Below are 26,832 nucleotides of genomic sequence, written 5' to 3'. Positions count from 1 at the left end.
TCTGCCGTACAAGTAGAGTTCATAGGAACATCTGACAGGAGGAACTCCAGTGTAACTCAGTACTAGGAATACTTCACTCAAAGGCGCTATAAGAGGAGACGTTCAGAAAAGGCACATATGTTGGCGGAGTGTTGGAAGGGAGTATTCCATCTGGCCTGGGGGTTGACTGAGTCCCTAACCCGGAGGACACGGCACGGAAGCAGGCACCTGTTTGTACAACAGACTGTGAGTAAAGCTTTGGAACTACATGCCCTGGAGTCCTCCACTTATTCCTGTGCCAACCTGCCCAGCACTGCTACATCCCTCGTGCCTGACACTACACCATGTAAGTGTCACTTCACCTACACTGCCCTGGGACTACAGCCCCAGCGTCGGACTGGCCCACCGGAGAACCGGTGGATTCTCCGGTGGGCCCTGGCATCTGGTGGGCCCTGGCACCTGCTGGCATACAGGGCCAGCAGTTGCCTAGGGCCCCCGCTGCTCCAGGGGCCCCCAGCCAGTGGTGTGTCGCACACCATGCAGCTGCTATGGGGGGCCCCTGCCAGCGGAGCAGCAGCGGGTGTCAGGAGGCAGGAGCCCCTGTCCCCGCTGCTAAAGAGAAATGAATATTCACTGCGAAGCAGTGAATATCATTTCAGGTCTCCACCCCCAGAGGCCCCGCCCCCAGCCCAGTAAGCTGCTCTGCAGACTACAGCTGTAAATCAGGGCCGGCGCCGCCCTCAGTCCTCTCTGCTCCTGGCTCACAGCCAGTGCGGGATGACGTCACTACATCGCGCACCGGCTGTGTGTCTGGCAGAGGGGGCAGCTCCTGACACTGAAGCCGGGATCAGCGTGGGAGCGAGGAGGAGAGGTGAGTATTGTGTTTTGTTTTTTTTGTTTATATCTCTCTCACTCTCTCTATTTGTCTCTCTCTATATATCTCTCTTATATCTATCTATCTCTATCTATTATCTATATCTATCTATCTCTATCTATTGCTCTATCTTTATATCTGTCTTTCTATCTCTACATCTATCTCTATATCTATCTCTATATCTTTCTATATATATATATATATCTCTATTATGTCTATCTATCTATATCTATCTATCTATCTCTATATCTATTATCTCTATATTTATTATCTATCTAGCTACCATCTATATCTATCTATCTTTATCTATATATATCTCTATCTAATATCTATATCTATCTATCTCTATACCTATCTATTTATCTATCCGTTATCTATCTCTATATCTTTTCTCTGTATCTATCTATCTATCTCTATATCTATATCTCTCGCTATCTATCGCTCTATCTCTATATCTATATCTCTATATCTATATCTCTATATCTATATCTCTATATCTATATCTATATCTCTCTATATCTATCTCTATATCTCTCTCTATAGCTATCTATCTATAGATCTCTATCTCTATATCTATCTCTCTGTATATCTATCGCTCTATCTCTATATCTATCTTTCTCTATCTATTTATCTCTATATCTTTTCTCTGTATCTATCTCTCTCTATATCTATCTATCTCTATATCTATTATCTCTATATCTATTTCTCTCTATATCTATCTATTTATCTCTATCTCTATATCTATCTCTCTGTATATCTATCTATCTTTCTATCTCTATATCTATCTATCTCTATCTATTATCTATATCTATCTCTATATCTATCTTTCTATCTCTACATCTATCTCTATATCTATCTTTCTATCTATCTCTATATCTATATCTATATCTATCTATTATGTCTATCTATCTAGCTATCTCTATTATCTATATCTACCTATCTCTATATCTTTCTATCTTACTCTATCTCTATATCTATCTGTTATCTCTATATTTATTATCTATCTCTATCTATTATCTATATCTATCTCTCTATCTATTTATCGATCTCTGTATCTATCTATCTCTATATCTATCTCTCTCTATCTACCGCTCTCTCTATCTCTATCTATCTGTATATCTATATCTATCTCTATATCTATTATCTCTATATCTATGTACCTATCTATCTCTATATCTATCTCTATATCTATATCTGTTTCTCTCTATATCTCTCTCTCTATAGCTATCTATATATTATCTCTATATCTATCTATCTATTATCTCTATATCTATCTATCTCTATATCTATCTCTATATCCATATCTATATCCATATCTATCTCTATATCTATCTTTCTATCTAACACTATATCTCTATATCTATCTCTATATCTCATTATCTATCTATCTCTATCTTTATCTATCTATTGATCTATCCATCTATCTCTATATCTATCTATTATCTCTATTATCTATATCTATCTATCCATCTATCTATCTAGCTATCTCTATCTATCTCTATATCTCTCTCTATATCTATCTTTCTAACTCTATACCTATCTCTATACATATCTCTATATCTAGCTATTATCTCTATATCTATCTCTATATCTATCTTTCTATATCTATCTGTCTCTATCTATCTCTATATATATCTCTATATCTATTTTCATTTATAGCCATCTATCTATATATATATATTTATCTCTATATCTATCTATATATGTCGATATTATTATTATTATTATTATTATTATTATTATTATTATTATTATTATTATATCTGTATATCTCTATCTATTCTCTATCTCTATCTCTATCTATCTCTATATCTTTCTATCTATAGCTATCTATCTCTATATATATCTATCTATCTATCCATCCATTATCTATTTTCTATCTATTTCTACATCTATATTTCTATCTATATCTATCTAACTCTATATCTATATATCTATATAGCATTATACCCTATGAGGGGGCAGCATTATACCCTATGAGGGGGTGCATTATTCCCTATGAGGGGGGCAGCATTATACCTTATGAGGGGGCAGCATTATACCCTATGAGGGGGTGCATTATACCTTATGAGGGGGTGCATTATACCTTATGAGGAGGCAGCATTATTCCCTATGAGGGGGCAGCATTATACCCTATGAGGGGGTGCATTATTCCCTATGAGGGGGGCAGCATTATACCTTATGAGGGGGCAGCATTATACCCTATGAGGGGGTGCATTATACCTTATGAGGGGGTGCATTATACCCTATGAGGGGGGCAGCATTATACCTTATGAGGAGGCAGCATTATACCCTATGAGGGGGCAGCATTATACCCTATGAGGAGGCAGCATTATACCCTATGAGGGGGCAGCATTATACCCTATGAGGGGGCTGCATTATACCCTATGAGGGGGCTGCATTATACCCTATGAGGGGGCTGCATTATACCCTATGAGGGGGTGCATTATTCCCTATGAGGGGGCAGCATTATACCCCATGAGGAGGCAGCATTATACCCTATGAGGAGGCAGCATTATACCCTATGAGGAGGCAGCATCATACCCTATGAGGAGGGCAGCATTATTCCCTATGAGGGGGGCAGCATTATTCCCTATGAGGGGGGCAGTATTATACCCTATGAGGGGGGCAGTATTATACCCTATGAGGGGGGGCAGTATTATACCCTATGAGGGGGCAGCATTATTCCCTATGAGGTGGTGCATTATTCCCTATGAGGGGGTGCATTATTCCCTATGAGGGGGGCAGTATTATACCCTATGAGGGGGGCAGTATTATACCCTATGAGGGGGGCAGTATTATACCCTATGAGGGGGTGCATTATTCCCTATGAGGGGGGGCAGCATTATACCCTATGGGGGGGCAGTATTATACCCTATGAGGGGGGCAGTATTATACCCTATGAGGGGGTGCATTATAACCTATGAGGGGGTGCATTATAACCTATGAGGGGGGCAGCATTATACCCTATGAGGGGGGCAGTATTATATTCTATGAGATGGCTGCATTATATTCTATGAGATGGCTGTATTATACTATGTGAGGGGGCTGCTTTATATTCTATGAGGGGGCTACCCCAACTCCTGCTACATAATTAAGACATGTACAACCTTATATTATACCCGGATATTAGCGTGTTTTACCGCATAATTGGTGGTCTGGTATTTAACTCTATGCAGCTACATAGTGGGCCCCAAGAATGATTTTCTCTGGTGGGCCCAAGGTGTTCCAGTCCGACTCTGTACAGCCCTGTCTGTGGAGGGCTATAACATCACTGCTGCACCACAGCATCTGTCCCAGAGGATCTGTCTGCAGCGTCGGCTTACATCTCTATTGCCGAATACCACAGGTGGCGTCATGAATCACTTATAAACTCTCACTACCATAAGCACACTGAACATTCTCCTTTTACAATGGGCGCCCAGGGCCACGGGCCAGGTCCCAGCTGCCGTGACATCTCCCATTGAAGCTCTTCGGGCCCGGTACCAAGTACCACACAGCCCTAGGTGTGAGGGCGTCCCACATCATGTACAGTACATTGGAGGATGTACATGAAAAAGAGTCCATGATCTTATAGTCCTGATTTGTGTTGGGTATGGGGACTTTATCTGTTGGTGATTTGTGGGTGCAGGTTTTGCATTTCTTACTGTTACAGGGGACTGTGCCTGTCTCTGATGGTGCTGCGAGGGCACTTCTGACAAGGATATTCCTTAAGTTGGGAGGCTGTTTGTAGGAGAGCAGTGGCAGTTCTGGGAATATTGCTTTCAGTCTGATCTCCGGAATATGGGTTGGAGGTCAGCGCCAATTTTCCTTAAAATGTTCATGTGAGGGTTGTAAGTGACCATAAGGGGCACCCTGATGTTGTCCTTCTGTTTGTAATCCAGGAGGCTGCTTTTTGGTATCCTTGTAGCTCTGTGGATCTGTTCATCAATTACAAGTGGATGATACCCTTGTTGTAGGAATGTTTTCCTAAGTGATAGTAGGTGGAGTTTTCTATCCTCATTGTCTGAACAAATCCGAATGTACCTTAGAGCGACTGTAGATTATTGATTTGTGTGTCTTGGATGAAAGCTGTTCCATCTCAGGTATGCCGGATGTCCTGTGGGTTTATGGTAAATAGTAGTTTGTACGGTATTGTCTTTGATGTATATGGTCGTGTCTAGAAAATGGAATTGGGACTTTGAAAAGTTGAGTGTGAGCTTGATGGTTGGGTGGAATTTGTTGAAGTTTTTGTGGAAGGTAATCAAGTCCTCTTCTGAGCCTTTCCAGATTATTAGTAGGTCAATGTAGCGGAAGTATGCTAGAGGTTTGATAGTGCAGGATGCCAAAAAGTCTTGTTCTAGTTTAGCCATATCAGGTTAGCATATTGTGGTGACATTTTGCTTCCCATGGCCCTACCTATATACTGTTGGTATATATTGTTTCCAAAGGAAAAATAGTTAGTTATGTAGGAGCACAAACCTGATGAATTGAAAGGCTGGTTCCGTGGCCAGATTGTTTTTTTTGAGAAAATATTTGCATGCAGCAATCCCATCTTTGTGAGGACTGTTAAAGTATAGGGACTCTACATCCATAGTGGCTAATATTGTATCCTCTGGGAGTGGACCCAGGGCTGACAATTTACAGAGAATGTCTGTAGTGTCCTGGATGTAGCTGGGTGTTTGCTTCACCAAGGGTTTTAAAATGTTCTCCACCCAGCCAGAGATATAGAGATATTCTCAGTTAATGTCCCAATACCAGAGATGATGGACCTCCCTGGGTTACCTTCTTTGTGTATTTTAGGTAACATGTACAAGGTACCTATTTGGGGGTTGTCTGTTATTAGGTCCAGTAGGGAGGATGACATAGATTCGAACCCACAGATAATCTTTGTTAATTCCTCTGTTTTTTTTGGTGGGATATTCCTGAAGGGTGGTATAGTATTTTTTGTCCAGGAGCTGTCTGTGTGCTTCCTGGATGTAATCTGACATATTCATAATTACTACAGCTCCTCTGTTATCTGCTGGTTTAATGATGATATTGTCATTTTTTTTATAAGGATTTTATGGCTCTTCTTTCCTCTCTGCTGATATTGTGTGGTACTTTGAGGGGTTTGTCCAAAATGTCGGATTTTACTTTTTTGCAGAAACAGTCTATGTAATGGTCCAGCGTTTGGTTGTGCCAAGGTTGTGGGGTCCAGTTTGTCCTCTTTTTCTTTTCTGGTGTCTTTCTCACTGATTTGTGATGTATTATCTGTGTGGTCCTGGAAGAATTCTTTTAGCCTTAACCTGCAGAAGAATTCCTCAATATCACTTCAGAATTGAGCTGTGTCAAGCTGTTTAGTGGGACAGAATGTTAGATCCTTTGATAGAACCTACATTTCTGCCATGTTTGGCTCATACTGTGAGAGGTTCACAACAGATGATGATGTATTAAAATTATTGTGTATATTTGGATAACCTTCCGCTACATTGAGACCTGTTTTCCTCCTGTGTCTGTTGAGTTTCTTCTTCTTGTTGATGATGATTAGGTGGTATTGTAATTTGTTGTAAAAATCCTTGATTAGACATGAACCAGGTCCTTGTATTGTGTCTTGTAGAAAATGTATTTCTTTTTGGATATTGCCCTTTTTGTAGTAGAAAAATCCAATGAGGTGATTCCGCAGTCTCTCAGATGATCTGTCGCAAAACCTGCACCCACATATCACCAACAGATAAAGTCCCCATACCCAACACAAATCAGGACTGTAAGATCATGGACTCTTTTTCATGTACATCCTCCAATGTACTGCACATGATACAATGTACAAGGTGCAATGCAGGGACATACATAGGGGAAACTAAGCAAAAACTACAAACAAGGATGAATCTGCATAGACACTATTAAAAATGAGCAGGACACACCTGTAGGGATACACGTCTCTAGACCTGGACACATCTTGGCAGATCTAAACGTCCTAATATTGAAAGGTCATTTTAGTAGTGACAGAGAAAGAAAAATCTGGGAGTTCAAATTTATAAATATGTTTCAATCTCTAACCATAGGACTCAATTTGACACCTGGATTCATGACTCATTACATGGACACAGTTCACACCTCCACAAGAAAGTCTTCAGATCTCTAATAAAACACTTGGACCTCATCTGCATATGTAACAAAATCCTTAATTTGATTTCCTTGGCCTGTATTACCTCATGTCCTGTTGTAATTCCTATTTAAATGTTGCTGTCTCTTCTCAGTAATTCACTTGTAATGTAGCCTGATGAAGGGTCTTCTGAGCCCTGAAAGCTTGCAAATATAATTTTTCTGGTTAGCCAATAAAGGTATCACTCCTTGAATACCTTTCTCATTTTTTTGGGACCCAAGTATTTAATCACTGCAAAATGCAAATACGTATATACTCGTGTATAAGCCGACCCCCCTAATTTTGCCACAAAAAACTGGGGAAACTTATTGACTCGCATATAAGCCTAGGGTGGAAAATGCAGCAGCTACTGGTAAATTTAAAAAATAAAAATAGATACCAATAAAAGTAAAATTGAGACATCAGCAGGTTAAATATTTTTGAATATCCATATTGAATCAGTAGCCCCATATAATTCTCCATACAGTTCATGATGGGCCCCATAAGATGTTCCATACAAAATACACCCCATATAATGCTGCACAAAGGTTAATAATGCCCCCATAAGATGCTCCATAGAATAATCTGCCCCATATAATGCTTTATAAAGGTTATGGCCCCATAAGATGCTCCATAGAGTATGCCCCCATAAGATGCTCCATAGAGTATGCCCCCATATGATGCACCATAGATTATGCCCCCATATGCTGCTCCATAGATTATGTCCCATATGCTGCTCCATAGATTATGCCCTTATATGCTGCCCCATAGACTATGCCCCCATATGCTGTTCCATAGATTATGCCCCCAAATACTGCTCCATAGATTATGCCCCATATGCTGCCCCATAGACTATGCCCCCATATGCTGCCCCATAGGATATGCCCCATATGCTGCTCCACAGAATATGCCCCCATGTGCTGCCCCATAGAATATGCCCCCATATGCTGACCCCATAAGATGCTCCATATATTATGCCCTCATATGCGGCTGCTGCAAAAAAAAAAAAAACATATTCACCTCTCCTGCTCAGTATCCGGCACCTGAGATACTCACCTGTCCGGGGTCCACGCTGCTCACCGCTGTCTGTTGCTTCCTGTGTACTTGACTGTTCAGCCAGCAGAGGGCGCAGCGCGCACTAACCATGTCATCGCGCCCCCTGCTGCCTAAATGTCACTGACACAGGAGACGGCGGTGAGCAGCGATGGACCGGGGACAGGTGAATATCGCTATACTTACCTCCTCCTGCCGCGGTCTCTGCAGCCCCGCTTCTCCACAGTCTCCCTTCCTGCCTTCAGCGGTCACATGATACCACTCATTATATTCATGAACTAGATTATGGCCGATGCTATCGCATCGGGAGGATGCGATAGCATCACACCTCTTGCCATGTTAACCCTCAACACACACACTCCTCAACACACACTCCTCTCACCTTTCACCATCTCCACTCACTCTTTCACTCCACATACGATCCCTTCTCTCACTCCGTCTCTCATACTCACGCCGTCATCGCCGCTGCTCCACGATCCCCGACATCTTCTTCCGCCGGCGCCATCCTGGATCCAGACGTTGTCCACGCCGGCGACATGTTCTTGCGGCGACGCCATCTTGAGTATCGTGAAATCCCGCGATAGTCAAGATGGCGTCGCCGGAGTGGACGACGTCGGGATCCAAAATGGCGTCGACGAAATCTCGCTAGTTTTCGCCGACGCCATTTTGGATCCCGACGTCGTCCTCGCCGGCGACATGTTCTTGCGGCGACGCCATCTTGACTATCGCGGGATTTCGCCAATCCAAAATGGCGTCGCCGCAAGAACATGTCGCCGGCGTGGACGACGTCGGGATCCAAAATGGCGTTGGCGAAATCTCGCGAGTTTTCGCCGACGCCATTTTGGATCCCGACGTCGTCCTCTCTGGCGACATGTTCTTGCGGCGACGCCATCTTGACTATCGCGGGATTTCGCCGATCCAAAATGGCGTCGCCGCAAGAACATGTCGCCGGCGTGGAGGACGTCTGGATCCAGGATGGCGCCGGCGGAAGATGATGTCGGGGATCGTGGATCAGCGGTGATGACGGCGTGAGTATGAGAGACGGAGTGAGAGAAAGGGTCGTATGTGGAGTGAAAGAGTGAGTGGACGTGAGTGGAGATGGTGAAAGGTGAGTGGAGTGTGTGTGTTGAGGGTTAACATGTAAAGAGGTGTGCGGTGACGTCACCGGTTACAACTGGAAGTTGCTTAGGGCATTTATTATTATAGATATGCGCATATTCATGAGTTTAATGAGCGGTACTACGTGACCGCAGAAGGCAGGAAGGGAGACCATGGAGAAGGGGGGGGACTGCAGAGACCACACCAGGGGGGGTAATTGTGATCTCTGACACCCCCGCTCCCCCGACACCCAGGTATATGACCCGTGTATAAGCAGAGAGGGAGACTTTCAGCCCAAAAAAATGGGCTGAAAATGTCAGCTTATTCACGAGTATATACGGCAAATTTATACAATGTGATTTTCTGTTTTTTGTTGTTTTTTTTTATCTCTCAATGTTAAAGTGAACCTACCCTTAAAATTATAGACTGTTCATGTCTTTGTCAGTGAGCAAATTTACAAAATCAGGAAGGGATCAAATACCGTATTTTTCAGATAAGACACTCCGGATTATAAGATGCACCCCAAATTTTCTGGATAAAAATAGGAAAACAATTTTTAATTTAACAAAAAGGGTGGTGCCTCTTATGATCCATGCATCATATTGCTAACCGGGGGTGGTGGCTATGGTGAAGCGGGGTCCCAGGGTCGCTGCTGGAGGAGGCTGGGATGAGTGGGTGTTCCGATGTGCGGCGCGCTGCTGCGGGTGTCTCTGCCGACATTTTGTGACAGGCCAGTTCCATGGTTTTCTATATGGTGAACTCCGGGAAAATGGCCGCTGGGGGCAGCGAATGCGCAGATGTAGACCTCGGCACCAAGAACTCGGGAGAGGGGATCTAAGCGCTTGTGACATTAAATATCTATAGGACATTTATCCTATCTATATTTGTATATAAGTTGCTTTATTAGTTTGCAAACTAGCCTAAAGTTACATAGATAATTATAGTATATAAAAGCTGAAGTTAAAAAGGCATTGCATACGCATGTCATACAGATGACATACGAATGCTAGGTGACAAAAAAAAAAACACGACACTTGACAACTTTTCTGGCTGAGAATTTTAGAAAGTTTATATAGGCAGGTGTGAGGGAACCGTAATAGAAGCTGTATACAAAGCTGATGAAGGTCCATGAACTGCGTACATCCAGGCTACAAACAGCTGATCGGTGGGGGTGCAGAATGGCAGCCCCCCACAATCTGATACTGATGACCTATCATCAATAAGCAAGTCCTGGACCACCCCATTATCCCTAGACACAACCTATGAAGAATGGTGGTTCTACTTCTGGGCTGCTAACATGGTGTTTATCCGTATAGGACATAAAGCGATTGCCCTCCTTACCTTTGAGTAATGGCAGCTCTTACAATGCAATGAATACAGCATGTCCCTCCCCATGTGATGAAGCCCCGGTGTAAGTGTACATAGGGTCTTTCTGATGTACCGTACATTTTCCTATACTGCTGGATGCAGGGAGCCGATGATAGCAGATGGCCATCATCAGTCACTTCCTACAGATCTCCAGGGGGCAAGACTCTCATTACTGCTCTGTGTTCATCTATCTCATGGACTCTTATAGCTTCACTTACAGCTTAATTAGTGAGACATATAAAACACCCTCCTGACTGCAATGCTAGGAAATTCATATCCTCAGGTCAAGAGCCCAGAAAGCATACACCCACATCTAGTTCTACCAATCATAATGGATTTATAAAGATGGGAAAGAATCACAAACGCGCAATTATAACAACTGAAGAAAATTAGAGGTGATCCAAACTGCTGCCATTAGAATATGTGTTATACCCACATCCCCACCAGGGGGCATCATGCTTCAGAACAAGCTCTGACACCCTAGACTGACAACTGAAGAAACTAAATGTGTAACATACCACAAATAACAGAAAAAGGGTCTGCTTCTGCCTTGGGGACACTGGAATTTTTCTCCATGGATTTGCGCTTTGAGCTGTTTCAGGTCCATAAGGCATACAGCCATATTGAGGAGACTCCGTGTGATCTCTTCTTGCTGGACAGAATCAGTCCAGAAACCTTTTCAATACTTTTATTAAAGCATCTTGTAGCGATTTTTCACACTTTACACATGTTCTTCACCAGAAACTTCCCGAAAATGTGTCAGTGTGAACATAGATGAATTACAAAATAGAAGATGTAGACAGAACTGCAAATACTGGCACATTTGACAGAACATAAGAGACCCCATTGTAAAGCCCCCATTACACACAGCGAGATCACTAGCAATATCGCTGTAACGTCACTGGTTTTGTGATGCAGCAGCGATATTGCTAGCGATATCGCTATGTCTGATACTTACCTCCAACCGGCTCCCCCGCTGGTTATCGCTGATCGCGCGAGAACGTCCTGGACCATTTCTCGTCGGGCGCATCCTGCTGGGCTTCCTGTGGTGCCGACGAGCGACGCGTGGACGTGGGCAGGAGGACATCAGGATCGCAGCGTCTGACAGGTAAGTAGCGACCCCCGACCGCTACTATGTCGCTGGTGAGATCTGCCTGTGTGGCAGCTCACTAGCGACCACTTAGCGATGCACCAGCGATCCATATCGTTGTCGGGATCGCTGGTGCATCGCTTAGTGTAACGGTACCCTAAGTCAGGGGTCAGTCACCTGAACCTACAAAGGTATCAGAATTACGACATCAGTTGGATCTAGTGATCTACACATCTACAATGCAGACAAGTGTAAGTGACAGTGGGATTGGAAATCTGCAAGCTTAGGGCCCCAACAGCTGCCTTATAGGGGTTTAACAAGTGGGGGGGGATCACCGGTAATTTATGGGGTGACATTCATTGGTAAATGTAAATCTTGAGTAACAATACACTAATCAGCTCTTGGATGTGTACATTGTGATGATCGGGAGGAGGTCATTACCATGGATTTACTGACTCACTATGGCGTGTTCATTAGATTGGAGTCAATCTAGCAAAGTGACAGCGCCCAATTCCACCCGTCCCGTCCGCCAGCGAGGGCTGATCACAAGGGCCCTCCAGCCACAGATGATTGCTGCAGCTCATTTCAATGACAATTGCCATAATCAGCGGCTGAAAATCTCCGATCGGTAAACAAGCGAGACGCCGCGTATCTTTCTCACAAAGTAGTCATTTTATTTCAATCAAAGGGCAATAAGTGAAGTGTAAATGTCGCCACGCAGCCCGGCATAATGTGATGAACCAAGGGAAGCACAAGAAAGCAAATGACACAGATTCCATTACAGATCTGGAAACACAGGAAATTCTATAAAAAAAAATTATTGGTAAAAAAAAACACAATCTCCATAAAAGACAAAAAACCTAAAGAGATGAACTGGAATATAAACTAGTGCGCATGCAGCATGTAAGCGCACGTTCACACTGGCCACTAAACAGGCATATCAGAAAGTCTTTGGAATAATATCTAGTAAATCTACAGCAAGAAACAAAAGAGAAGTCACTGACAAGAACATCAACAATGCAAGTCAAGGAGTCAAGGAAACCCTTTTCTAAGGCCTGATTCAGACGTTAGTTTTCACAAATATCTCTCTGGGGGGTTTTCACAGAAAGCAGTCGTACAGATGTCTATAGGACTGTTCACATATCTACACAAAAGGACAAATAAATATCCAGTATTTATTCAAGTGTCATATCAAACTTATCAATGCAATGGGTCAGTGAAAAGAATCGAACACCACTATGATGCCATCTGTGCACTGCCCGATTTACACACAGTGCTTCATAGAAGTGTTTTTTCCATCAGAGAAAACGTGATAAAACACTGACCATTTTACTCACACTAGAAAAATCACTGTCTGTATAAGTTCTAACTCTGAAGGAACCATCTATAAAGCCATAGGAACAAAATTCATACAAACGTGGAGACTATCATATCTGCTCACTATCGCCCTCTGTGCCTGAAAATAACTACACTATAATACTGCTCCTATGTACAAGAATATAACTACTATAATACTGCTCCTATGTACAAGAATATAACTGCTATAATACTGCCCCTATGTACAAGAATATAACTACTATAATACTGCCCCTATGTACAAGAATATAACCACTATAATACTGCCAATATGTACAAGAATATAACTACTATAATACTGCTCCTATGTACAAGAATATAACTACTATAATACTGCCCCCTATGTACAAGAATATAACTACTATAATACTGCTCCTATGTGTAAGAATATAACTACTATAATACTGCTCCTATGTGCAAGAATATAACTGCTATAATACTGCCCCTATGTACAAGAATATAACTGCTATAATACTGCCCCTATGTACAAGAATATAACTACTATAATACTGCTCCTATGTACAAGAATATAACTGCTATAATACTGCCTCTATGTACAAGAATATAACTACTATAATACTGCCCCTATGTACAAGAATATAACTACTATAATACTGCTTCTATGTACAAGAATATAACTGCTATAATACTGCCCCCTATGTACAAGAATATAACTACTATAATACTGCTCCTATGTGTAAGAATATAACTACTATAATACTGCTCCTATGTGCAAGAATATAACTGCTATAATACTGCCCCTATGTACAAGAATATAACTACTATAATACTGCTTCTATGTACAAGAATATAACTGCTATAATACTGCTCCCTATGTACAAGAATATAACTACTATAATACTGCCCCCTATGTACAAGAATATAACCACTATAATACTGCCCCTATGTACAAGAATATAACTACTATAATACTGCCCCCTATGTACAAGAACATAACTACTATAATACTGCTCCAATGTACAAGAATATAACTATTATAATACACCTTGATGTTTCTCAAGACTTTTGGGAGAATACTGTGGACTGATGAGACAAAAGTTGAACATTTTATAAGGTGTATGTCTCATTATGTCTGCTGTAAAAGTAACACAGAATTTCAGATAAGGAACAGGGCCTGAACCTTGTCCCCAGGTCTGAGAGCGGCCAAGGTCTGAACCTCATCTTGTGGTCACAAAGTGGCCAGGTGTAAACCTCATCAGCTGGTCCCAGGGCAGCTAGTCCCTGAACCTTGTCCCCTGGTCCTGGAGCAGCCAGTTCCTGAACATTGTCCCCTGGTTCCAGAGAGCCAGTGCTGTTCCCGAAGTCCCCTCATCCCAGTGCGGCCAGTGCATGTAGACTTTCCCCACGGTCCATGAGTGGCCTAACCCTGATCTTGAACCCTAGACTGGCATCTGAATTTAGCCATAAAGTAGTGTTAACATACATGACCCCTGGGGCAGCAGCTGCAGTACCATGTTCTGCCCAGGAATGGTATTTGGCGGCTACCTGCCACACAAGCCTGCCCTCACCACTAACGGCTCCAGTGAACACCGAGGTCCAAGGTAGTCGCTTAGTTACACCCCTTCCTGGGTAGGCCCGGCCTTGTGGCACAGTGGGTCTACAAATCCACGTGTGCCACGGATAGACATAACTGTCCGCTCGACCCAGTCATGACTGTAACGGAAGACTTGCTGAGGTAAATGGGACCATGAATTCTGCTGTCTACCAAAAAATCCTGAAGGAGAATGTATGGCCATTTGTTTATGACCTCAAGTTGAAGCGCACATGGGTTATGCAGCAGGACAAGGATCCAAAACACATCAGCAAGTCCACCTCTGAATGGCTTAAGAAAAGCAAAATTAAGACTTTGGAGTGACCTAGTCAATGTCCTGACCTTATTCCGATTGAGATGCTGTGGCATGACCTTAAGGCTATGTGCCCACGTAAGCGTTTTTGAAGTGTTTGTCCCAGTCAAAACGCTTCAAAAACGCATACAAGAAGCATCCTATTCATTTGAAATGAATTCCACACTTTTTGTGCACATGGATGCGTTTTTTTCCACGCAAAAAACGCTTAGCGGTAAAAAACGCAGCATGCTCATTAATTTTGCGGAAAAGTCCGCGTTTGTAGCTATTTTCTATGAGTCAAAAGACGCGTGGAAAAAACACACATCAAAAACGCACTTTTTTTTGCAAAAACGTGCAGAAATAAAACACGCGTTTTCTAGGAAGGAGTCTGGTTTTGAAGCAGAAATTTTCTGCATATGTGGGCACATAGCCTAAAAGGTGGTTCATGTTCAAAAACCCTCCAATGTGGCTGAATTACATATTTTGCAAATATGAGTGGCCAAAATTCCTCCAGAGAGTTGTAGAAGCTTCATTGCCAGTTATAGCAAACGCTTGATTGCAGTTTGTTGCTGTTAGGGTATGTGCACACTCTGCGGATTCCGCTGCGGTTCTGGCCGCTGCAGACCCGCAGCAGTTTTAGCTGCGGTGTACAGTACCATTCAAATGAATGGTAACCAAAAACCGCTGTGTAGACGGTGCGGATAAATCCGCGCGGTTTTCCTGCGGTTTTGAAACCGCAGAAAGAATTGACATGTCAATTCTTTCTGCGGAATCCGCAGCGGTTTCTTATCTCCACCATTGTGGAGATGGTGAAACCGCAGGACCAAACCGCAGGCTAAACCGCAGGTCTTTTGACCTGCGGTTTTATCTGCGGTTTTTGCAAAATCCGTGCAGATTAATCCGCAGTGGATTCCGCAGCGTCTGCACACACCCTTAAAGGCAGCACAAACAGTTATTAGGTGTATGGGGCAATCACTTTTTCACACAGGGCCCTGTAGGTTTGAAATTCTTTTCTCTTAATAAATACCTTAATTGAAAAACTGCATTTTGTGTTTACTTGTGTTATATCTGTCTAATATTTACATTTGTTTGGTGATCCGAAACATTTATTTGTGATGAACATGCAAAAGAATAGTAAATCAGTAAGGGTGTGAATACTTTTTCACAGTACTGTATATTCCTACTGAGGAAGAAGCTTGAATGCAAAATGCGCGTCAGGAGTGCTTCTTGGGTGGAGTACTGCAACGGTTTACCTTTTTACTTTTAATACACTGTTTTTTCATCTTGGTGTTTACTTGTTCCCGATTAGCTCCTGCGTGAATCACTTGGCTCTGTGCACACTTGGATATTTATTCCAATGGTCCTGTGAACATTTATTGGTCACTTGGAATTCTGTACACCTTGGACACTCTGCTGGTCCTTTTTTCTTAACCCCTTAGTGACAGAGCCAATTTGGTACTTGATGAGCCAATTTTTACAATTCTGACCACTGTCAATTTATGAGGTTATAGCTCTGGAATGCTTCAACTGATCCCACTGATTCTGTGAATGTTTTTTCGTGACATATTGTACTTCATGTTCGTGGTAAAATTTCTTCGATATAACTTGTGTTTATTTATGGAAAAAACGGAAATTTGGCAAAAACTTTGAAAATGTAACATTTTTCAAAGTTTTAATTTTTATGCCCTTAAATCAGAAAGTCAAATCACACCAAATAGTTAATATATAACATTTCCCACATGTCTACTTTACTTACATCAGCACGATTTTAAAAACAATTTTTTTTGTTACGAAGTTATAAGGGTTAAAAGTTGACTAGTGATTTCTCATTTTTACAACAAAATTTACAAAAGCATTTTTTAGGGGCCACCTCACATTTAAATTGAGTTTTGGGGGGTCAACATAACAGAAAATACCCAAAAGTAACAATTATAAAAATTGCACCCCTCAAGGTGCACAAAACCACATTCAAGAAGTTTATTAACCCTTCAGGTGCTTCACGAGAACTAAAGCAATGTGGAAGGAAAAAATGAACATTTTACTTTTTTCACAAAATAATTACTTTGGAACCAAACTTTTTTTTAATCTCCACAAAGGGTATAAGGAGAAAACGGATCACAAAATTTGTTGTGGAATTTCTCCTGAGTACACCAATAACCCGTATGTGGGGGAAAGACACTGTTTGGGCGCATGGCAGGGCTCAGAAGGGAGGGAGCACCGTTTGACTTTTTGAACGCAAAATTGGCTGGAATCAATGGCGGGCGCCATGTCGCGTTTGGAGACCCCCTGATGTACCTAAACAGTGGAAACCCCCTAACTCTAACTCCAAGCCTAACACAGGCCTAACCCCAATCCCAACCATAACCCTAACCTTAACCACACCACCACCATAACCCAAACACCACAACCCTAACCCCAACCCTAATGGAAATACTTTTTTATTTTATTATTTTTACCTAACTAAGGGGGCGATAAAGGGGGGGGGTTTGATTTTTTTTTCTATTTTGATCACTGTGATAGGGTCAATCACAGTGATCAAAATGAACCAATAGGAGAAATCTCCTGTTGCTGCCGGGTGTCGGCAGATCTCGAGGGGCGATGCCATGCGTGCCGAACGCAGCATGTTGCATTTCGACGCGCTTCAAAAGTGCGCAGCGCATGCCAAAATCCTACTAGCGCACGGCCAGCGCACGATCTGCGCACCCTATGCTAAAGATAGGGTGCGCAGATCGCAAGCGTCCATGTGCGATAGTAGGCAGCGATGACCGGATGGGGCGGGCAGGGAGCCGGCAGGGGGCGGGGCTTAGCGGCACCGTGCGCTGCATCAAATAAACGCTAGTGTGAAACTAGCCTTAAAAAGCGGCGCTGATAAATAAGTACCCTTAACTGTCGCCGTTAAAAGGTGTATCGGCGGTCGATAAGGGGTTAAATATACATAGATGAGTGTCCATTGATCCCTTTGACTTTCCTGGCGACTTGGATGCCATGCTTTTGGCTGTTGCTTTAGTATGATTTTTGAAACACCAGTACTATATTTGTGTTTATGTTATTGAGACCATTTGCTGAGCATCTTTGAATCAAAGATCTATTTGTTCTTACAGGGATTTAGTTATGTGATTCAACGGTCCCAACATGAGATTTAGTTTGCTATTACTATAAGATCTTTGATGTATAGACTGTATATTTGTACATGGTACCTAGCATGGTCTTTATGTATAGCGCTTGGTGGCATACATAATATTAAGGGGTCTGCAGTGTGGAGTCCTCCTGTTTACACATCTCCTTTTATTTTTATTATGATGTGATATGTCAAAGTTATAATTTTAATTAAATTTGACTCTAATACTCCTTTTTGTATGCAGGATTAAGTTTTGTCTTAGGAGAGCCTTCTACTATTGGGTGCATTTATTGGCTTCCATTACAGAGTATACATGGACATGTGACCCTGGTATGTACCTCAAAGGGAAGGATCCTGCAGATATGTTGGGTCATTGTCTATCTGAATTGTGCTGCACTTCTTAGATATTAATATTCCTCACATGCCAATAAAGGCAGCTCATTATTTATTCTCTATGTCTAGCTGGAGAAGTAATACCATCTTGCAGTGAAAGAGTAAACTGGTGGCTGATAAAAAGAATGGAACAAAAGCCAATCAATATTTCCCGCAGTTGAGCCTGCAAAGAAAAGGTTCCCTAAAAGGTCACTGGAGCGGCAAGATCTCGATCAAAGTGATACAAAGTAACGGAGGTTTTTTCTCTCCACAGCCCACAAAGACGAGAGAAGAAGTTTATTGTTCTGCCCGGTAAAGGGCATCTAATCTGGGTCAGGCCGAAGCATGGCGCTATCCACAGAACAGTCTCGTTAAAGGCCGGGTTACAGAGTGGCTGCCGCTTGGCACTGGTACAAAGATTTTTGGGTTGATCTGTAGGTCAGGATTTGGACATTTCTTATTACACTAGTTGAAATAGATATTGATCCTACTCTTTGCTCAGACAGATGGAGACAAAGGGTTTAGTAAATCAGAGGCCGCTAGTAACTATAGAAAGAGGGAGAGAATGCGAGTACGGGGTGGACGAGCGTGTCCGGCGCCGAGAATACGTACATCAACTAAATGGGATCTTCTGTTACTCCGTCCATCAACATTGTGCGATTGGACCAGTCATACTAACGCCATCTAGATCAGCACACTCCAAAAAATACTCTGTGCTGCTGTGGCGCCTCTCCTTCTTCCACTCTCTGGGTTTGTTGACACTACCATTACAAGCATGTCTGTGTGCCGCTCCGTCCACCTGGTGGATGTGTCCAGGATCTCGGTGCCATTGATACTTGTTCTGTGTGCACAGTGGACCTGACAAGTGCGTACTGTCGTGAATATCACTCGCTTACACTGGTCGGTGCGAAGTCCGCCGCGCACCCCGGTATGAAACACAGCCTCAGACCATGTTCACACGTTCAGTATTTGGTCAGTATTTTAAATCAGTATTTAGAACCAGGAGCGGGTGATAAATGCAGAAGCGGTAATGTGTTTCTCTTATACTTTTCCTCCGATTGTTCCTCTCCTGGTTTTGGCTTATAAACACTGATGTAAAATACTGACCAAATACTGAATGTGTGGATGTGGCCTCAGCCGGAGACTCCGACAGCCAGAGTGCAAGGCGAGTACATTGCTGAGACAGTCGGCCCGAGCCTCGCACTACTGATGAGAAAAGAGAAGAATACATTAAAATGTAAAGTCTGGAGCCGCCACATCAAAAAAAATGCTGTCGATATAAACTCGATATACGGAGAACACAAACTTCTCCGCAGTCACAATGATACGATTGATCGTCTTCGGAATGAGCATCGATCGCTGGTAACATAATTACAGCTCCGCTCAGTAACTTTACATCTCACTAAACTAATCTCAGATCCGCAGCCGCTCTGAGCTGTGAACACCGGATTTAATGAAGCCATTAACAATCAGAATGTGCCGATCTCCGGACTCTGGGACCTGACAGGGTTAAAATGAAGAGGAATGGCAAAAATGTAATATAAATGTAGAGAGATCGTAAAGGCATGAGGCGATACCAGTGATGATGGACCAAGGATGACATTAGTATTAATATTACAGGGTATGTGTAGATGTAGCCCAGCGCACCTGAAATTACATGGGACTGCAGATCAGCGCACTACATTTACTGTATGATGCACGATCCCTTCAGGATGACCGTATCTGTTTGCAACTTGTGCTGATATAAAATGTCACCAACAGGAAGCGCTACAGGATTGAAGGTCCTATAAAGAGATGACATGACAGAAAAAAATATTGAAGCGAGGCTCATTCTGTTGGGAAAGGGCAAGACAAGAGTGGACGGAGCCCTCAACATAATGATAGACGTCCTCAGAAATGGACTCCGCTGCCCTGTCAGGCGGGTCAAAAAATCTACCCAATGCAAAATGACATCTGCATGTTTATATCTTTGGAAAGGTAAATACGACCCCTGTACCCCCACGATCAGCGGCTTGCACTTTATACAGAGCAAGAACTGCACAGCTCCATACACCGCCTTGTGGCCATACTCAGCACTGCACCTCAGCTTCTACTGAAGTGAATGAGATCTGAGAATGGCAAACTGCACAGTGTTCAGAGGTGTGCTCCAGCTCCACCCTGCATGTCCAGCTATCACAGGACTTGCTGATAGTTACTAGATGGGGGTGCCAGATGCTGAGCCCTCATTGATCTGCATTGATAACCTATACATAACATAGGTCATCAACATCAGAAGTCCTGGACAATCCCTTTAATCGGAATTCGTTTTTTTGCTACGTAATCTGAGAGCAGTATGATGTCGGGGAATTGATCTGGATTCCACAGACTTGTCACTTATAGGCCCACTTGATGCAGTTTTGATAGAATATGAGATCAAGAAAAAATGTCCCTTAAATAATATGGTGTCACAAACAGTGTTATAAATAAAAAATGTTACCTGGATAAGCCATACAACAAGGGGAACAGGTAAACATAGGTGACCACTTGAAAAAAATCTTTAAAATAATGTATTTTATTAACAAAATTATTCTTAAAATGAAACAACAACATATAACTCAATTAAAACCACAGGAGCTTCTTGTGTGAAGGATTACAGAGCGAATATCCTATGCATGCAGTGACAATCATATTATGGATCTAATAGCTCAAATTAAGATGCTGGGCCTATGTACGAAGTAATAACATTGCTCAGTCATGAAATATAGGTATAAAGTGCGAGTACATGTGATTTGTAACACATTTCTCTTGATGGATCAAAATAGGTTGTCTCAGAATGGCAATTAAGGGAAGAAGTTTCCTTGGTTTGCCATCTTTTCAATGTATCTTTTATATAAAGGGCAAAGATTCTCCTATTATAGAGATGGCCCATGGTAACAAGGAATCAGAGGGATAGCAGCAGGAGATATGGGATGAGAACGACAAAACAAAATGCATTTGAGGTGCAAGTGCAAATAACGGAGTCACATTTCTCCCTGTATATAAGTCTAGTTGCAGTTATTAATTTAATAGATGTTATTAATATGGAGGATGGACACATTAGATTGTAAGTATAAAAATTTGCATTACCTATGGATGGTGGATGAAGTGAACGTCATGCAGCCTGCAGCAAGGCTTATTCGTGCCTCCCTCTGCCCCTTCAGAAGTCCTGGACAATTCCTTTAAAGGGAATCAGTCTTTTCTTTTACTATGTAATCTGAAGCAGCATGATGTCGGGGAAGAGAGGCTGATTCCAGCGCTTTGTCACTTACAGGTCTGCTTACTGCAGTTTTGCTAGAATCCCTGTTTTCTAAGCTGTAGATTTAGCAGTGCTCAAGAATGCTGAGCTGTGTATAACCTCACCCACACTCCTGATTGGCAGCTTTCTGTGCTCACTGTACTTTGTCTGCAAGCTGACAATCAGTGGTGTGTGGGGAAAGTTTCACGGATTAGCCTGACTACTCAGCACTGAGACCTAGTCCTGCAGTGATAATCTCCTATTGATAAAACGCTGATTGTATTGAAGCTACAGCAAACTGTTGAGCAAGTGACACATCGCTGGATTCAGGCTCTCTGCCCCTGTATGATGCTGCTTTCAGATTAAGTAGCAAAAACCTGACAGATTCTCTTTAATGTTACTAATTGATTCCGAACCTATAGTCTTTCTATTTCAACCTGAAATTAGAAACACAATGTTGAATGTAAATAATATAAAAGCAGAGAACTAACACAGAAAAAGGACATCCTTCCAAATCAGTTATGGAGCTGCCGGATTCTATTACTTTATAGAGAATAGGAGCTTCTGCAGGGTCTGAATAGAAATCGTAAAATGATATTGAGCCATCCTCACCTGGTGCCCAAAGGTGCGGCTCATCCAGAAGCAGGTAATGGGCAACACAGAACATTCAGTACAGCACGGTCCAGTAGAGAGGCGCTACCAAACAGCCACTGCACTGCAGTAGTCTAGCTGATTTACCAGGGAAATTCTCATGTCACTCAGTGTTTGTAGCTTTGTGTACAGGAAAATCATGTAACCTGAGGCCAGAACTGACAGGATAGTCCAGTAAAGGGTGTAATCCCATCCTCACCTGCAGGGGGCACTAACAGGCTACATAAAGATGTCATTGCACATTGCTGATCAGTCAGGGCTTTATGGAGTTTAATAATCCCCCTTATCAAGCAGCGGGGACGTCTCAGACCCCTCTGTATACTCATCATGAAGCAGAATTATCAGCATTAGAAGGGATCTGCTTTACATTCAGTTACAACCCCCATCGCCAGTAACAGGACTTGTGAACTGCATTAAAAAAATCAATCAAAACTACGAGCAATAAATGAATAAGAAATAATCATTTCTGGGGAATACTTCTACTGGTGAATGTTATAATGTAAATTTGGGGATACGTCTGATCTGGACGGACACAGGGAATACACTGCATATATGATGAGATGAGGATGACAGAGCACCTGCAGCCACCACACAATCACTGGAAGAAAATTAATTTCACGCTCAGATCGTACATCCGAGTCCGAGACGAGGAGGGGTGGAGGGGGTCAACGTATGGGATAATAGGAAAAGGGACCGAGCCAGCGAACAAACTGCAGAGACCGGGCGTGATGGGGGGATTCATACAGACGAGAAGGAGGGGTGCAGATGTAAGACACCCTAATAACAGCAGCAACAACCAGCCACTGTGACAATACCTCAACCCATATACAGTCGCCTCCCCAGTAATGGCTGATAACAGGGAGTAACAGATTGTAGTCTCCTGTCCTATAGTCTCCTCCCCCAGTAATGGCTGATACCAGGGAGTAATAGATTGTAGTCTCCAGTCCTACAGTCTCCTTGCCCAGTAATGGCTGATAACAGGGAGTAATAGCTTGAGAAATGGTTGGCTGTAGTAGAGGTAACTATGTCTGAGGTCGAATGGTGCACTTAATGTGGTGGCCACTAGTTGGGGCTATTGAGGCACATTACTGCCCGTGGTGAAGGCTGGATCCTCTTGCAGTGGATTTCGGGAGCAGGGGGCATCATCCTAAGGCACAGACACCTTAGAGTTATGGCTCATATATAGGAATTCTGATACCAATTGTCTATGAAATAATGTAAGATTTTTGGGTCCTGATGATCCAGAAGAGGCAAAACCAAACCCTAAAAATGTCAAACTGCTTCCAACATACAAAATAACCCTAAGTAATCAATGGTCAAGGGATACAACGTGACAACCAGAATAAATCCCGGAATCAGAGCACGTGTGCATGTTTCATCCTAGAGATAATGGTGGGGAAGAGTTTACTGCTCCTCCCCTGTCCCTCCCACAACACGCTGACACACGTGGCTCAGGACAACACACGTGACGCCTCCAGATGATGCAACTCATGGAACAGCAATCAGTGAGTGCAGACCGGACTTTGCAACACAGAGCGCAACCACAACGTATCCCAGTAACGAGTGCTGCCAAGTCTGCACCAAATACGGCAGTCACATGATCACAGCAGCAAAACGTCAAAGCGGAAATGTACACTACATCGTGTAGAGTAATCCTCTGCCATCGCAAGATAGAGACGGCACGACGCCATGTACAAGTGTCCAAGGAAAGTGACCAGCGAGAGTGAGGCAATGTCTGCCCTCACCTGTGCTACCATGTAGAGAAGTAGAAAGAAAAACTTGCATAGCACTGCAGGTGACACTACATTATCTGCACTCAGAGTTATCACTGTGTTATCTGTGGTGTTACATAGGACTGCAGGTGACATCTACTACATTATCTGTAATCAGAGAGTTACACTGTAGCTGTGTTCCTATCTGTGGTGTGGCATAGGACTGCCGGTGACATCTACTACATTATCTGTACTCAGAGTTATCACTGTGTTATCTGTGGTGTTACATAGGACTGCAGGTGACATCTACATTATCTGTACTCAAGAGTCATAAGGATGTGTGCTCACGTAAGCGTTTTTTCCCGTTTTTAAGCGTTTTTTCCCTGCAAAAACGCTTAAAAACGCATACATTAAGCATCCCGTTCTTATAATGCATTCCGCAATTTTTGTGCACATGGTGCGTTTTTTCCCGCAAAAAAAACGCATCGTGGAAAAAAACGCAGCATGTTCATTAAGTTTGTGGAAAAAACGCATTTCCAACTATATTCTATGAAAATGTGGATGCTCCGGAAAAAACGCTGAAAAAAAATGCGTTTTTCCTGGGAAGCAGTCCGGTTTTTAGTCAGGAATTTTCTGCATACATGGGTACATAGCCTAAATGTGTTATTACATAGGACTGCAGGTGACATCCACTACATTATCTGTAATCAGAGAGTTATCACTGTATTATTTGTGGTGTTACACAGGACTGCAAATTACATCTACTACATTATCTGTACTCAGAGTTATCACTTGTTATCTGTGGTGTTACACAGGACTGCAGGTGACATCTACTACATTATCTGTAATCAGAGAGTTATAGCTGTGTTCCTATCTGTGGTGTGGCATAGGACTGCAGGTGACATCTACCACATTATCTGTACTCAAGAGTTATCACTGTGTTATCTGTGGTGTTACACAGGACTGCAGGTGACATCTACATTATCCGTAATCAGAGAGTTATAGCTGTGTTATTACATAGGACTGCAGGTGACATCACTACATTATCTGTAATCAGAGTTATCACTGTATTAGGCCTGTTTCACACTTCAGTTTTTGTCCATCAGTCAAGATCCGCCATTTTGTTTGGTGGATCCGTTTTTTTCCCATTGAGTTGCATTACCGGCGGATCTTGACGGACAGCCATCCGTTGGATCCGTTTTATTGCGGATCCACCAAAATTTTGCCGTCCGCCGACATGCCCGAATGGAGCATGTAACGTTTTTTCGCGCGGAAGGATCCGCACTTCACACTGCGCATGCCCGAAAGACTTAACTTGGCCTGAAATTTAACCCTTCAATCTGTTCTGGTGCCTGGTTAAAAAAAAAAAAAAAATCTCTCTCTCCTCCCCGGGCTGCGGTTCCTTTAAAATTCTTCATTCATCGGATCAGTCAAAAAAAAAAAAACGGTCCGGTGGCATCCGTTCACATCAGTTAGCAATGGATCCACTTTCCGCCATTTTGGCGGATTTTAACTGACACAAAAAAACTGAAGTGTGAAACAGACCTTATCTGTGGAATGTGGTGTTACATAGGACTGCAGGTGACATCCACTACATTATCTGTAATCAGAGTTATCACTGTATTATCTGTGGACTGTGGCGTTACATAGGACTGCAGGTGACATCCACTACATTATCTGTAATCAGAGAGTTATCACTGTGTTATCTGTGGTGTTACATAGGACTGCAGGTGACATCTACTACATTATCTGTAATCAGAGTTATCACTGTGTTACATAGGACTGCAGGAAACACCCATTCTGCTCACTTGTACACCAAGGATACAGGACTATAGTGTTGATGACAGCTTCAGCCCTGTACGTCACACCGTGTCGCCATCAGTCAGCAGATTTCACCTTATTTTTGGACACTTTATGAGACGCGGTTGTGGACGCAGATTTCACGTGACTACAGTTATTACAATCTTGACTTATAGTTGCCACAATTTCCTACTAATGTTGTATAAAGCATCTGGAGACAAGAAGCACATGCTTATCTAGATGTGGGGTACCCCATGCTTACACCCCCAAACACCACAAAGAAGGCGACCTACCGTTGAAGCTGGTCAGGTTGCTGAAATCAAACAAAGTTCCATTGAAGCCGGGAAACGAGGTGTTAAATTGGTAGAACAAGTCTGTGGAATTGGAGTTTTCTCCTGGAATCGAGTCTGCAAAGAGGTTCATCTGCAGGAGGGTCTTCAGGAGGTAGCGCAGCATGTTGTCTGCAGTGCGCCCCTCTTTTCCGCAATCTGTAGGGGAGGGAGACAAAAGGACCTCTTTATTGGAGGTTTATGGCTGGGAAAAAAGCACACCCCACTTTCTCGTAAACAATAACTCCCCCAAATTTTAAAGAATAGGGATTGTCGTGATTTCCTCACTCTTCTATAGATGATGGATCACCAACAGAGGGGCCCCCAGTTAATATGACCTATAGGATGAGAAGAGCCCCCCTTTTTCCTGCTCAATAGCAGCATGTCCAGGCATCCGCCAGGAATCCTGCGGAATAACTTTGGATGTCTGTGAGCGAAGCTTCAGCCTCCTGCTCTCTTCTCTCCTCCCTCCGTACTGACTCTACTGATGCTGCGGAGGGAGGGTCCCCTGGGGGCTGATAGGAGAGGCAGAAACCAGGTGCTGGCACCAATATGTTTAATTATTGGATTAATAATGATCCCTGGGGGAGGCACACAGCCCCTCTTCTGGCCATGCAGTGCTGCAGATGAGACGGGTCTGCAGAAGAAGGACGAGTTCCTGCAGCTCTGCACGATTGGCATGCACACGATACAGCCAGTCCTGATGGAAATGCCTGGATGAGTGCAAACTGCAGAGCGCTCTCCTCTGCTCTAACATGGGCTCTCCAGGCTGCAGAGGCCTCTCCTCTGCTCTAACATGGGCTCTCCAGGCTGCAGAGCTCTCTCCTCT

The 26,832-nt window shown here is 43.0% G+C and overlaps 1 protein-coding gene across 1 annotated transcript in view; it reads right to left on the bottom strand.

Moving 5' to 3' along the window:
- ROBO3 (roundabout guidance receptor 3) overlaps positions 1–26,527 on the bottom strand; it is a 401,016-nt gene extending 374,489 nt beyond the window's left edge. The window contains exons 1-2 of the mRNA XM_073584881.1: positions 26,292–26,527; positions 25,968–26,162 (exon numbers count right to left, since the gene is read on the bottom strand). Coding sequence (XP_073440982.1) covers positions 25,968–26,130 — 163 coding nt within the window. The 5' untranslated portion in view covers positions 26,131–26,162; positions 26,292–26,527. The remainder of the gene's footprint in view (positions 1–25,967; positions 26,163–26,291) is intronic.
- Between the last annotated feature and the right edge of the window lie 305 nt (positions 26,528–26,832).

This window comes from Dendrobates tinctorius, unplaced genomic scaffold, assembly GCF_039654945.1.
Source record: "Dendrobates tinctorius isolate UK_male_01 unplaced genomic scaffold, ASM3965494v1 ptg000086l, whole genome shotgun sequence".
In the NCBI taxonomy this organism is placed as follows: domain Eukaryota; kingdom Metazoa; phylum Chordata; class Amphibia; order Anura; family Dendrobatidae; genus Dendrobates; species Dendrobates tinctorius.
This window is presented reverse-complemented; position numbering and strand designations above follow the sequence as displayed.